Consider the following 16,138-nt stretch of genomic DNA (forward strand, 5'->3'; position numbering starts at 1 on the left):
AATTTTTATTTCTAATTTCGAATCACTTCATATTCTTTCACTAATTCGGAAAATATTTGTTTCAAAAATTATTTCTTTCAATAATTCTGGAATTATTCACCCATTAATTAGAAATAATTTTCCGAAATAATAAATTCAATAATTCTGAAATTATTTTTCCGAATTACTACTATTATTATACCGAAATTCCACTCATTAATTAAACTAATTTCGTTCATTAATTTTGAAAACATCTTTCTAAAACTCTGAAATTATTTCTTTCAATAATTCCGAAATTATTTCCCCGAATTACTATTGTTATTCTAAAATTTCTTTCGGGAATTCTGTAAGTATAAAGTATATGCGTTTTAAAGGCCGAATTTCTCTCAAAAACTGTTTGGGGCCTCGTGCTCCTTCTCTCACTGGGGCCTGTCTTCAATTTTTTAGCCATTTTCTAAAAATGGTCGGCAAGTCGCGGCAAAAAGCTCTGAGGGCCAAATGTGACCACATACGGGCCCATGTTGAAGAATCTTGACTGAGTCACTTGGCCCTGTCCGAGGCGAAATGTCAGGGGTGAATTTTGTGGGTCCCGAAAAAGAAATCTTGTGGCAACTTTCCCACGTGGTAAGATTAAAATCAGCACATTGCTAACCTTAATGTAACTTGGATGTGGTGTTTAATTGTAGAATCAATCGATTTCTCTCGTGTATAAAAGCACATGCCCCGAACACTTTTGGGTAGCCAAGTTAGTCCCAGCGTGCTTGCATGCAACAGATTGATTCAAGGCCGGGTTCACATTAGATTGATACGACGAGCGACGTTACACGGAATTGGTTACAAACTTGAATTTCGGGTATTTTAGCCAATTCGTGTCGATATTGCGGATCGCATAGTTGCCCACTGTGAAGTTGCCCAGCGGCCTAAGGGCCGTATTCACCGACATGGTTTAAAAACTGTAGTCACAATTTTTGGATAAGAGAACAACATAGATTGATTAAAACCTGAATTTAACCAATCCGTGACGATCTCTTATCAAAAAAATTATGACTACATTTAAACCATATCGGTGAATACCGCTCTAACTGAACCGAATGGTTCTTGGTTTTTCCTAATCTTTTGACTCCCGACGCAGTTACGAAAAGTAATTTTTCCTTCATCAAGAAAACGAGTTAATTTGCTGTTCGTTGTGCTTTAGGTTGTGTTTTTTTTTAAATAGTTATAGATATTATTAAAAAAAAATCTAAATTAACAAGAGCGACATCGAAAAATGAGTGAAACAATTGTATCAAAGAACAAAAACAACGTATGGCTTTATTTACATGGCAAAAATATTATCACAGGCAAATTCGGAGTTACAAACGAATTATTTGATATCATCGAACATATATTGACATAAAAAAAAATATCAATTTCGTTTAAGTGCGAATCAATATGTTACCAGGTTTCAAAGATAAATAGAAAGATGTTAGAGTCACACGTGGTGGAGTTCCATATCGAGCGAAAAATATGAAAACGATGGTTTGAACACATGATAACAATTACATCTATCAGAATTAAGACAACGAAAGAGGACAATAACATTTTGTTTCATTTGCATACCAATATCCTCTCTGCAATTTAACTTCAATTATACAATTTTATTCGTTTTGCATCAGTATTTCAACAATATGTCCTCGTTCTCATAACTCGGAAATGGTAGACGGAGACTGCCGTATGTACCTTTCCACCCCGGGGTACTTGTGCTTGATTTTTTTTAAAGTGGGCAAAAAGTCCGTAAGATATTTTGAAAATCATTACGGAATCAACTGTTTGGCATATGAGAGAACGGTGTTTTTGCGCTGAAGTTTGCAGAAAATGTTGTTTTTCGGTAGTTAAAAGAAAGTAAATTAAATATTTCAAAAATAATATTAAAAATATGCATAGAGAGTTCTCATTTGCTATTTGAGTCAAAGATATGAATCGTGTAAGTACAAGAATAGAGACCTCAATTTATACTAGCAAAGGCATGAACTGAGACATTAAGTATCGTTTAGGTCAGCGGCTCTTAACCAGGGGCATGAGCGTGGTAGCCCAGGTCGATAAGATACTCGCCTGAAGTACCAGAGGGTGTGTGGATATGTCGCGAGTTAGATACCAGTTTGTCAGAAACTTTCCTCACGCGGAGGTACGACAGATACGACGACGGCATACATTGCTACAGAAAAAGATTGCGACCGAAGGGAGTCCCACACCAAGGGGTTGACGCACCAACCCCTTCGGTGAGAGTATACGAAGGCAAAATGTCGAACGCTGAAGTTCGGAATCAGCAATAGTTCCCCCGTATGCAGAAAATGATCGTGTTGCCATAAAAATTATCAAATTGATCAGGGGTGCGAGATGCAAAAACAAAAAAAAGTAACATGTTGACATATTCAGGGAGATTGAAATGACGAAGAAAATCAAATTTTTCAAGTCATTAAAGCATATGAATCATACCGAAATGTGGACCCCTAAAGTTTTTTTCCGTACTTAAGAGGACACAATTAATTACTTCTTATGCATAATTTTTAAGAATTAACGAAGAATTATTCTTCTGTTGGCGATCTTCTTTCCAAGAATGATGGTAATTTAACCACTAAGCTTACAAGCTATAAGCAAGAAATTCGGACCCTCTCTTTTTGATAAATCGGCAATAAATATGGTAACCTTGTCCTAACCTAACCACACGTTAGAAAAAAAGGGGAAAAAGTATAAGAAAAAAAAGGAAGGGAAAAAAACAAATTAAAGAGTGCAAGAGTAATAGATAAGTTGATAAAAAAAAAGAATGTAGGTACAAAGTTGGATTTCTCTTTTCACCCTCGCTCTACCTGTTCTTTCTTTCACTTTCATAAGAATGATACATATGTGGGAAAAAATCACTATCAGGGTATACAAAAAATCAGATGAAAAAAATCCTACGGTTGCCTCAAAGTTTAGCGATGATGAGGTGAGAGGAAAGAAAACAGTGAGCGTATTTTAATTTATTCCACTGGCATTTCGATGCAATATTACGTCCTTGATAGTAAAGTGTTTAATAAAGATGATCTTATATATATTGTTCTACACATCTTGCCACTTCTTCAAATGCGATTTCAAAATTCTAATTTAGAAAAATTCTGATGTTCCAATTTGCAATCATTTGTCTTTGCAAATATTTTTACCATTCGCTTCCACCTACTTGTGCGAAATAGGGCTGCACGTTTACTGATGGGAAACCAAAATGAGAAATCGCGTAAGGGGTCATTCAAGTATTACGTCAGCATCGAGGGGGAGGGGAAGGGGATTTCGGATTTGCTGACTTTTGATGACGGGGGGGGGGGGTTAAGGTTGCTTACTGCATCAACCAACCTTTTTTGAAGATATGAAATATTATAAACTGCTGACGAAATTTTGCTGACAGTGGGGGGGGGGGGGTCAAAAATGGGTGAAAATCTGCTTACATAATACTTGAATGGCTCCTAAATGTACTTGATATGCAGGTAGCCCTTTCAGAGAAAGATCCCCAATTTCATAATATTGTTATGAAAAAGCACCAAAAAATTTGTCATAAAAAGGCGACTTGCAATTTTAATTTCATTACTTTGCTATAATCTGGCCCGCGGACAGGAAACGTTGTGCACCTTCTGCTCTAACTGTTTGAATATCGATTTTGTTACTGCTGTTGCGACATACTTTATCGTTAAGTGCTAGGAAATTCCACTCATAGATAGATACTATGAGTGGAATCTCTCTCTCGAACTAATTTTTTATTGTTATAAAAATTCTTGATCTAATACTTAACGATCTTGACTAATCCTGACTATGATAAGCATGCTATTGCAGACCGCACTCTCACAAGCCAGTTGGTTGATTAGTAATTTTTGGGATGTGGCAGACGCTTTTCCCCAACACTGTATTACATATTTGAATCACAATCCTGCTTCTAAACCCCCTTTCGGGGGTAGTGACGAAAAGAAATTCAAAATCAAAAAATTCTGATCATGTAATCCAGAAAAAGACAATAAGAAACATTCTGATGACAACAGAAATGTTACATCTAAATAGCGGGTGTCCCATAAATTTGTAAATAGTTTGAAAATTCAGGAGAACGAAGGAATTTCCATGTTTAAATGCAGTTTTTGCGAAAAAGGTATTCTCATCGTTTTTTTTCTTTTGGTATGAAAAAAAATTCAGTTCATTTTTGTCGATAGAGTGCTCTGCCATAAACCGAATCACTGGAAATATACAAATAAGATTCCTAAAAAATTTAGTGTGTATGATTAACAGCCCATTTCCGAATTTTCCTGTTGCTGATAAAAGGTTTTCAAGGTAATGATAGTAGTAGATGGAGCACAATTGGCGAAGGTGTTTTATTTCAGGTACGAATCACCGGCTAAAGCTTTACGAAAGTTTCGAACACATACGAGATGAAAGAAATCTTCAGGTATAATCACTTTTGCCGGACTGGAGTGTAGTGTCCTCCAACGACAAAAATTTGAACTACATTTTTTCTGTACCAAAAACGTCTCCTCGTGAGAATAACTTTTTTGCAAACCACTATGCCTTCAATTTTTATGAATTTTTTAACTACTTACGAATTTATGGGCCACCCTGTAAGTACGCCTAGTGACTCACAATACGTTTATGAGAAATTCAAAATTCAACAAAAAATTACGTGTGGTGGGAAAGGGTGGATGTTCAAACTAAACTGATATGGAAAACTGGGTGGCGAGTATGGAAAGGGCTTCGGAATAGCTGCCCAAAAAGGTATCTCTGACGATTCGTCATTTCTAAGATTTTTTATTTGCGTTTCTTCCCCGTGTTTTCTTCGTGAGTTAAAAATATTGTGTTGTGTGAAAGATATAATTACCAGTTTGCCATTATAATGTGGGGACCGAGTAATCGTGCATCAATGCTGCTGGACCATTTTTCAAAACGGCCCACCAAACGGGCGACACACAGAACCCCATACCCACTCGGAGATAATTTAGCAACTTTTTTTTTTCGTACCGTTCAACGTTCGATAATATTTGACGAAATAAACACAACAAATGGATCAACGTGTCTGTATCAGATAAAACATACTGTAAATATTTACGTCTGATCGTTTCGCACTTGAGCATAATTTTCACTTTTCATAACGAGTATCTTACAAATCAGTTGTTTGAACGTTCGAAAAGGCCGGTGAAACATTCACTCTCTCTCGAACACTTTCTTCTTCACTCTCGCGGGCGCTTTTTTTGTTTGTTTTCTTTTGCTGATATCCGATAAGCGATGAATGATGGATGATAATGACGATGATGAACAATATTATTTTTTTACCTCGCAGTACATTTAATAGTATGTATATATTAATTTTTATACGCGATACTTTGATAGCGAGGAAGACTGCCGCTAAAAGCTTCGGTTAGGCTGGTCGAACGTAGTTCCTAATGTAGTATATACTGTATTTATCCACGTATAAATGACGATATCTTCTAAATAAGATCTCTCGTTCGATATTCGGGAAAATTTCGGGTGTTTCTGAAGAAAAAGTCCTCGTGATGAGCACTTTGGAATTAGTATTTTTCTTGAGCAAAACTTCTCTTGTTCCTCCTTCCGAAAAGTCTCTCGCACTAACTTCGCTGAAACACAGCAATAACATAAAAAAAATCGTGTGATTAAGAAAACAGTATTTGAGATAAAGAAATAACACTAGACAATTTTGACAAAGTTTCTGTGTCCGAAACAAAACAATCATTTGCATGAAATTGGTGTGCTGAATACGAATTTTACCATGACAAAGCTGAATCGGCTTTTGAACGGTTTTTTTAAATATTGCTTGAAATAATGAAATGGAGTTCCTTTGCGTTACGATCCATCAAATAAGAACAAAACTATTTGCTGTAATCAATCTCTTCAAATAAAATTGACTGTTGGTTATATAGAGACGTAATTTTATACGCGTCACAACACCGATTACTATATTTTTATGCTTGCCGCAGAATTATTTTGTGGTAAACATAAAACATAGAAACAGGATTTTGGGTGCATAAAATTTACACCAATATGTACAATAAAAATGAAGAGTATATTTTATCATATTATATGTTGTTCGATTTTCATGCCGCACACCGATTTAAAAACAACAACCAATTTTGTTTTATTTTCCAGGTAAAGTTACACGATTAGTTTGTTTTTAATTCATAGATGTCAGCAGGAGTACCAGCGCATTTCATTTTTGCTGTGTGTGGAAAATTTCTACGTAAAAACATAACAATCGGTATTGTCGCGCATAAAATTTTCATCAATGAAAATAAAAATAAAATATTTGATATCACATATTATTCAATTTCACCGGTTTATAAACAACAACCAATTTCACTTAGATAATTAAAAATAGTTTTGTTTTTATTTGATTGGTGGCAGCATGGACCTCAGTGGAGCCACGGTTGGCGTTGATCAATTGGAACTTTTGGACACTGGTTTGTTGTTTGGCTAAGATCGGCGAGCTCCTCGGCAATCGCATGGGATGCATGAATGACCCCTCTCGCAGCGGGGTCGATTCCCGGGTTCTCCCGACCTCCTCCCAATGCTCTCGGCTTGAGTAACCGAGGCGCCGATGCGGACGCGAACCGATTGACGGGTTGCGGGCCCTACGATGGGATATAGAATACCCCACTAGTGCTACACCGAACTAGCGCGGGGTTCCTAGGAGCCCCAGCGAATAAATCACGGACCATTGAGGCGGACGATGCATGGTGGAAATCGGAGAAGGGAGATGTGCCGAAAACGGTGCGGGCCTGGTTGCCGCTCGTGGGAGGTCTCGGTATTATTACCCGAATTATACCTGCCAGTAGTCATATGCTTATATCAAAGATTAAGCCATGCATGTCCAAGGAGAGGCTTTAACAAAGTGAAACCGCGAATGGCTCATTAAGTCAGCATGGGCCTGCCTCAGCTCAACTGTTTCTCGCATGAGATAAAATATGATAGGTTAGAGAAGGTTAGGAAAGTTTCCTCTTGTAATTTTTTCTTTTTGCAAATTCACAAACGAATTCTCCCGTTTTTGCCGGTTCGCAAGGAGGAAGAACACTGTGTTGTAGCACTATTGTAATAAGTAACATAGTAATAAGTACATGTTTTTAAATATCTCAGAACAAGAGCGAATAAAACTTTTTCATGATGATATTAGTATTCAGTAGGGAAAAATCAATCAGATGATACAGTTTAGTATCATTAAATAATTCGCAAACACTACATCATTTCGTAAACTATTTCGCAAGTATTTTCTTATGGATTTAGTAATTATTAAATCTACGGACTCGAAAAACTTTTTTTTTTCTTAATTAAATTCCAGGATTCAAAACATTTTCCCATGAATAAACCGACTGAAAATTAAAATGAATGAGTACTCAGATCTCAAGTAAAGTAAATCCTAGTGCAGATAATCATGATTTATACACAGGTATTCACTGTGCATATTGTTTTTAATACTTCTTGTAGAATTGACGAGTTTTGAAGCAGTACATAAACAAACTATACATACATATATACACCAGCTACATATAAACACCAGCTTTCAAAAACTTTCAACTTGCACGATGTGTCACGTGGAAAATATTTCCAATGAATTTTTGCATGCTAGAATGTAATGCATGGTCCCAAACTATCTATGATGTGAGGAATAATGCGTGTTTAGTGTTCGGAAGTGTTGCCGTCTATTTTATGTATTGGAAGTGAAATTTCTTGCTTATGTGAGTTCTCGTTGGAAGTCTGCCTCGAATGGGGCCTTTTAAAATGTGTTTCATCTTACCTGCGAAAGCAGGATTACCTTAACACCACCAGTTCCCCCCACCCCCGGTGGAAGAAATACATCAATTTCTCATACAAGGCAAACAAAAATGATGGTACTTGCTAAGCAAGATTATCGGAGACCCCTTTATGCACCAAGAGGCGCCTGGGCAGTGCCAAAGTGAGCCCATTCTTTAAGATGACTCCACACGATATGTGTTCCTCTAAAATGCATAAAACATTAAATTTTTTGTTGTCTCGGCCGAATGAAATGGGAGGAAGGAACAGATTTTGATGGTTTTTTCCAATGCACACACACACACACCAAAACCTGTCTTCAACGGAATCGCAAGGGATCGAGATTTTTTTTTCCTTCACAGGTTTCCTTTTAATAAAGGTTCAATTGATATAATGTGTAAAATTTTGTAACGATAAAATCGTGTGATTGAAATAAAATAGAAATAAATGAATCGAAGATAAAATAAATAATTTTTAAATATATATAAAATAAATAAATAATTGGTCTCTAATTACTAAGTACCATAGTTAGGTTTGGCAGCATCTGTATACAATTCTGACCTACACTGTGTTTTTCTTAAAGAATGTAAATAACGACATTTACATTCTTTTTATAACTTCCTCAAAAATTTTCAATTAGGGCGTCAATATCTGTCGTGTTAAGTTGGGTTTGTACATCGTATACTAGCTATAATACCCTGCGCTGCCCGGGTTTTCTTTAATGAGGCCTTTTGGATCATGTGATATCTCCCTCTTTCTTGGAGGGACATACAAACCGTGTCTAAGTTAACCAATACGGCGACTTCCTGCGCGACTCATTTAAAGAAACTTAGAAATGGATATATATATATATTTTTTTCCTTTTTTAAGGAACGCTAGGTATTTCGATTTCCCCTTCAACTTCAAATTATCCATCTGCCTGTTTCAGCTTCCAAAAATGCTTAATTAAAGCTGTGGAATTTCTTCGATGTACTTTACGGGCCCATAATTAATTTTAAAACATACTAAACTATATGTGAATTTATGCAGTTGAATATTAAAAGACAATACGGAGACATTAATTTTCGTGCTTGAGAAGATATAAATAAAAAGTTGAAATCAATGTTATATATTGTATGAATATTCAACTCAAAAGTAGGTCCGGCTAATTGCTTCATATTTAATCTCTCTCTCTTGGGCTTCGTATATATCTCTAAGCGAACTCAATGTATTTCAAAAATCGAGAATTCAATACAATTTTTAAAATTATTGATGTGGCGGAAAACCCCACTAAATTTCCGCATTTCTACAGTAAAATCGACAATTTTAACACTGATTTCTATGGGGATCATCTTTTGCCAGTCCCTCAAAGTGATGCTGATGATGATTCTGACGTCTACTCAAAAATCTCTCATTACTGGGAGGATTGAAAAAGTGACAAACCATTATAAAGGCATATACAAGTCTGAAACGCATTGCTAGGGAACCACGATAACCAAACTAAACGTTCCGAAAGTAATTGCTGAGGCCCAAAAACCATTGTTGCCCGACAGTTTTTTGCCCTGCTCTGACAAAATTTTAAAGTAGCCTATCGTTATCGGGTAACAAGTCGGGTTCTATTTGGTATATATGCAAAATTTGGCAACGATCGATCTAAAATTGTAGATTTGTATAGAGAACATACACACACATACAGGCACACAGAAAATCAATTATATATATATAGATGTGCGGCCAACTAGAAATTTTGTGAGGGAAGAGAGCACATGATTTTGCTGCGCGCCCCTATACCACTGTAAAATTCGATGATTTTATAACGGTGTTTTTGTCACCACCTAAGATTTTCTACCCGCTGAATTCTGTCACCAGGGCAGTTGGTCTTTGACTCTTTCTAATTAATTTCGGCCCTGCTTAGACTTACGATCACGGAATGGATACAGGTTGCATAAAATTTTGTAAGTCTTGCATATTATTTGGAAATTCAACCCTTACACTGATTTCTCCCGTGGAAAAGCCTGCTTTTCCGAAAAAAATATAATTTCAGAAAGGAACTGCTTTACAACATATTACTTATCAAAACCACAGAATCAAGTGCAGAAACGAACTCACATTTGCAAGCAAAGATTGAGTAAAAAATTTCGGTGGAGCACTTTAACATTTTGTATGATATTTTGGTCGCCAAACACTCAGGTTCCGTTTAATCCAGGCTTTTTAATGTGTACTTGGACATTGAAATCGACCACCATTTTTTTCCGTTGAAGACAGTTTTCCACTTTATACAAGTTCCGTTAAAGACAGGTTATACTGTACGCACATTTTTTGTCCACTTTTTTCGGACTATCCTGATATACGGGTTTTACATTTTTTGTCATTATGGTTGATAAATTTTTAATTGGCTTACATACCAGGTCATATAATATACTTCTATTAAACTGAAATTATTTAGTCAAAAATATTATTGTAATTATAATGGTTGTACTTATATAACATTTAAAACTCTCCAGTAATATGATCATATACAGTATATTGCGCTTATTATACAAACTGAAAACCAGAAAGCTTATGCATGTGTACTTGGTAAATTGAATGAATGAATACTACCTTTTGGTGAAGTGAGAGGCACCACCTGTTTGAATCGTGTAGCCGAGACGGTTTCCATGCATTTCGAATTAAAGTGAAACATAGAAAGAAGTGGATGATTGAATGAAAGATGAATTAAATCTAATTATGGCCGCCCAGACCGTCGAAATCAATGCTTAATACTGATTGGCCACCGTATCAAAGTGTTCGGTCAGTATGACAAAGGGAAGGCACGCTCGCCCCGCGGGTTGTATATTCACAGCTTAATCATACAGGCGTCGAAAGCCGTAGGCCCTCTTTGCGCTGGTCCGTCCATTGCTGAAACGACACCAAAAACAACGAATTACCATCAAAGCCGCACCAACACACAATATCGTATACAGAGCCTGATGTGAAATCATAAGTATGGATGATTGAGTCTGTGATTGAACGTAAATGGAACTATAACGAATTTACACCGCATAACGATTTACACTGGTGCTCAAAAGTTAAGCAAGAAAAATAAAAATGCTCATGGGAGCAAATGTTTTTGTTTCTTGTCCCCGAAGACATTTACACAGGTAATAGCATCAGAGCCGCAATTAGGGGGATAAGCATGTGTGTCTGACATCCAAGGCACCAGACCCACGGAGGCGAGTGCAAATTTCACCCTTGAATCTCTCTTTCAGCATTACGGGGGAGGGGGGGGGGTCAAAATGTGTGATTGCCCCGGCTAACCAAGCATCCAGTTGCTGCACTGCATAAGATGAAGCAAATGACATGATCAGGTCGAGTTACAAAGCAAATAAGAAATCAAAATCCAAACAATAGCCGCAGAAATGAACACAAACGTAGCCACAAAAAGTCCAATAGAGGAGGTAGGCCAATATAGAATATAACCATCTCTAGTGGATATACAGGCTAACCGAAACGGCGACCCAGTCCATATTCCGAAGAATTTCTAACCGATAGGTCACAGGATATACAGGCTCAACGACGTCTATCCATATCAATAATACCATTATCGATGTTCGACTACAAGAACTCTGCTCACCTTTGTATTATCATTCATGAACATGGGATCAAGTTCCGTGACTACTACTAAACCGCACATACATCTCGTCCATATTCCTCTGCGGAACTTCTAACGAATTGATACATGTTGGAATGTGCGTGTAGGTGTAGTGAACGTAATTTTGTTTCTGTGTAATGCTTGTTATGTGTACTGTGCTGCCATCTGCCATCAATTTTTCTAACTCTAACGGAAGTGTGGTGATTTAATAATTGTATCGTTGCTCTGTATAGCGAGACATTTTAACGGGGAGATCGGCCTGTCAAAAGTTCCGTGACTTTGATCTTTGAAGACCGAACACACACAACTCTCCGTCTCGGAGAGATATCGGAGCGTTCACGGAGGATGAGTGTATCCGGAAAGTTTCATTAAAATCAAAGAAACATAGTCCCCTCAGACGAAGGCAACAAAATGTAAAATAAATAAATAAAATCAGTTCCGTGACCTCAAGAAATGGGTAAACATACAGTTCAAGACTGTCATCTTGATAGCGCACTACCATCTTGGAACCGGTGAAGACACAATTAGGTGCTAGTAGCAATTTCTGTCAAGGCCTCAGATCACCATTACTGTAGGCGTACATTTCATGCATGTTACGGGTTCACTATCGAATACCAGGCGTTTTGCCCATTCGTATCCGCCAGGAGTCGTTGTGTTGAACAGACCAAGACTGATCATAAAAACATTATCCCCATTCATTTTTTGGGGGTCAACTGAAGGTAATCTTGAGACCAGTTTAACCTTTACTTATGGCAGTCACGCGACAGGTGACCGACCCGTAAAACGCGTCTAGATGCGCACTGTACGTTGCCTTTGAATGATTTGATATTTACCATCCAAGTGTACAGAGGTCATGAAATGTTTCATCGCAAGCCAAGCAAAGCGCACTAAACGAATCTCAAACTTGGGAGGGCAAATCGACTATGGATTTAATGTGCGTTACGTCTCTTTGATTTTGATAGGGAAACTACGGTTGGAACCGGTTTGTGCGTTTGTGGGGGTTAGAATATAAAAAGAAGGAAAGCCCACGTGGGACGCGCCTTTATTTTATATGCAGGTTTTATGGCACCTTTTTTATGCAGCCGTTGAAAATTTGGGTGTTACCTCAGACTGTGTGTCCGTTCCGAGACGTCCTACAGCTGCCCATCGCATATAATCATTTAAATAATGTCATGTATTTCCCTTCTAAGATCTGAGTATTCGGCATTTCCTTTACAACAACACAACCAAAAAATTCAGTTGAACGTGACCATTTCTATACCATTGAATTCATTGCCACCATGAAAACTTATTGTGCATATTTTTTTGCTGCGTGGTAGTTTCCACTTGGACATTTGCCACACCGAACCGATACGATGAGCGATACAACCCGCAACTCGACACGGATGGGTTAAAAAATATGAGGTTCAGGTATGTAACTAATCCGTGTGGAATTGCAGGTTCTATCGCTTACCGTATTGGCCCAGTGTGCACGCACCCTGTCCGCCTGCAACGCGTGCAGATGTGGTGGCTTTTCGATTTTGCTGTCCGCCGCTGTGATGAATATTCTATTTGATGCTTAACTTTTGAGCAGCAGTGTAGATTGGAATTAGGAAAAACGTAAAATAAAAAATTAAGGAAAAAAATTCAGCTTTTTAAATTCGGAGAATAACCGAAGAAGTGGTCGATACCCACAAAGTTCGAGAAATTGACTTACAACAATAATTTTTTCTTTTTTTTTAAATATTTTAATGCAGCGATCGACTTACTTGAGCTGCAAGCGGTATGCTGGATATCAAAGGCGTTTCAACAACCACACCGTTGTCGTGCCTGTTATCGCCATCCGCCGATGGATGTAGCCTCATTGTCTGAGGTCCCTGCAACATATAGAACACAAATAAATCAACTTAAGAAAAAAATAACAGAAAAGAGACAAATTATATATACCGAATACAGTCGGACCCGCTTATAACGAGGAATTCGTTTTCAGCGAAAATGCTTGTTAAATCTGGTGCCCCGCCAAAGTTACAGCTTTATTTTTGGTTAACTTTTTTATTTATTTTTTGGGGGCAAATCCCCCTTCCCAGAAATAAATAAATAATACAACACACAAGGAAGGAAAAATTCCGCTCAAACACGGGGAGTTTGTATTTGGAAGCTAAGATAGGATTGAATATTAGACATTTTTATTGAAATTCTGATTAGTCTTTTTCTTATTTTCGTTTCACATCCTCATCCTCAACCCTTCTCTTCTAGACGAAGTGCTGCTGCCCATACACATTGATGACTGACTTTATAGGGTGATAGGCCTTCTGTTGAATCACTTGATTGACATTTATCCCTTGTGAATTTTATTATCTCCATATTATGAGAGAGAGAGGCAAAAGAATCTCAAATAGTTTGCTGTGGTTCTTGTATTTATTTCTCACTATCTCTTATTTTTGAACACATTTCGAGTTTCTCTTTCAAATTGCTCGCTGAATTCCAGCTGATACCGCGAAAACCTGCTCGCTAAAAGCGACAAAGTTGCCGTGCAATTAGCATTGTACCAAACAAATTAGCTCGTTAAATCCAGCTAAGAACAGGCTCGTTACAATCGGGTCTGACTGTAAATTTTTTCGGTGTGTTCAAACAGAGATTCAGAACAACTACGAATGCTGACCAATAAATTTTTCATTACATCAACAAATTGAAATTTTTCATTTTAAAAAGATAGATATAAATACCGGGTTCGGTCAGTCGGGTGTATAGAACTGTAAAATTAGCTTTAATGAATTTCAAATACACAAACAAAAGCCACAACAGACAAAATGCCCAACGAGGTGGCAGAAAAAAGATGCCCATAAATATTTGAAAGGTGACTACATATCTAAACTATATCAAAAATACAGCAATCCAATAAGAGCAATAAAAACCAATAATTATGATAAAATATGGATATGCTGCCCATAAAAAAATACGATTGTCTCATCTAAGTATCAATAGCTTCTCGATTTATCCCAATATGTTTATCGTATTTCTTTTTAAACGTGTCAATTTCGTTAGAATTCGTTTTCATCAGCTATCGTCCTTAATACTATTTTAAGGTGGCCAACAACAGTTTTCTATTATAAAATATGAACCAAAAAACTCAAAAGATGGGACATCCGGTTTGTAAGGACTCAAAATGAAGACGAATGATTATGTATCATAACAATTAATAAATAAAACAACCATCAATCCTTGATACCATCCCCACCGTGGAAGACAAATTTGCATACTGCATTCGTAGGTGTGAGTATAACCATGGAAATGGAACAGGAATTGTAAAGGAAAAGTACTCACGGCTAGAAATTCGGAACTATTGACATATGTAGGTGATTGGTATTCATAGTATTTGTTGCACGACACGCTGTCTTTGGGAAGTACGGTGCTCGGGCCTTCCTCGTAGCCAGCTTTTTCGGTCAGCGATGACTCCGGCCTGTCTGAAATGCATCGAAATAAAAGTCAATGAAAAAAAACTATCATTTTCAAAGCGGATTATACAGTATCTCTACGTTTTATTAAGATATTTTTGTTTCCAATAGGTTAGAATAAAAAATAATTATTTTTAAAGATAATTCACATAAAAAAAATAATGATTTTACGAAATCTCTACCAGCGACAACATCCATATTATTTCGTAACTGGTGAAAAAAATGCATTTAATGGAGTAAGATATGACCACATAAGTAACGAAATTCGTATATGTTCGGGTTAATTAATACTCGTATTCTGTAATGAAACACTCCCAGATAATTACGGTTAATAAGTGAACATTCGTTTCATGGTGATAGGGCGCTTCGTGAATTCCCGTTAATATATATTGTTTCGTACCATCCATAGAATAATTTCCGATTCGCATCCTAGCAAAAGACAGAAAGAGAAATGTTGTTACCTTTGAAGAACCTTTTTTCAGGAATTATATCTGGGCCCTGATTGTTGGGAACAGACGAGATCTTGAATTCTTTCATCAGCTCCGCGTCAGATCTGCAAAGATATCCAATGGAAAATAAGAGACGATGAAAAATAATAGATAAAACGAGAAATAAAACACTTCAATTGATTTTACAGATAAAGTTTCCCAATGGGTTGGAAACTCGTATAAGTATAAATTGTTATTATTTTATCCAGACTTCACTTCAGTTGAACTTGGGTTTTAGACAGTTTTCAATAATAAAAATACGATGATGCTCAATTTTTTTCTGTCGTGAAAGAGGAATCGCAGTCCACGAGTCCGAAGCCGGAAAATACAGAAACAAAGAGAACTCCCCCCCCCCTTCACTAAATCTAAGATTAATTTCCTCCCGGAAAAGATAAATGGCGTACCTCCGCCAAGTCTCAAAAAATCACCCCTGAACGTCTCAGTACCTCGGCCATAGAAGACGGAAGGATGTCTAGGTACGTGTTAGATGTGTCATTCTGTAAGAAATCAATTGATCCTCGATCTATCGGCATTCTGCATCGTTCATACCCTGCTTAATGGCATATAGGTTGGCTCTATGATCAGTTGGAAGGACGGTATTTAATCAAGATCTGATGATACGTTGGACTATGGTTGGCTGAAACGAAGGAAAATATCTAATCGGTTTTCTATCTATAGAACATTAAACCGAGCGTTTTCATGACAGGGGAAAGGGGGGGGGGGTGGAAGAGGAAAGAGAAGCTATTTTCTCCAAAGCTTTCAACGATAATCTCATCGGTCGGGAAACGAATTAATTTAAATGTAAAAAGTCGTGTAAAATGAAGAAAAGTTTTATCTTG

General features: G+C 37.1%; 1 protein-coding gene across 1 annotated transcript in view; it reads right to left on the reverse strand.

The window, feature by feature from the left end:
• Positions 1–1,292: 1,292 nt before the first annotated feature.
• LOC149064569 (neural cell adhesion molecule 1-like) overlaps positions 1,293–16,138 on the reverse strand; it is a 141,582-nt gene continuing 126,736 nt past the window's right edge. Inside the window, exons 11-15 of the mRNA XM_089254812.1 lie at positions 15,273–15,364; positions 14,681–14,820; positions 13,126–13,233; positions 10,348–10,644; positions 1,293–5,600 (exon numbers count right to left, since the gene is read on the reverse strand). Of these exons, the coding sequence (XP_089110938.1) occupies positions 10,594–10,644; positions 13,126–13,233; positions 14,681–14,820; positions 15,273–15,364 (391 nt within the window). The 3' untranslated portion in view covers positions 1,293–5,600; positions 10,348–10,593. The remainder of the gene's footprint in view (positions 5,601–10,347; positions 10,645–13,125; positions 13,234–14,680; positions 14,821–15,272; positions 15,365–16,138) is intronic.

The sequence above is a fragment of the Pholcus phalangioides genome, unplaced genomic scaffold (genome assembly GCF_987345545.1).
Source record: "Pholcus phalangioides strain wild (caught in Gottingen) unplaced genomic scaffold, Ppha-v1.0 ptg000042l_1, whole genome shotgun sequence".
NCBI lineage: Eukaryota > Metazoa > Arthropoda > Arachnida > Araneae > Pholcidae > Pholcus > Pholcus phalangioides.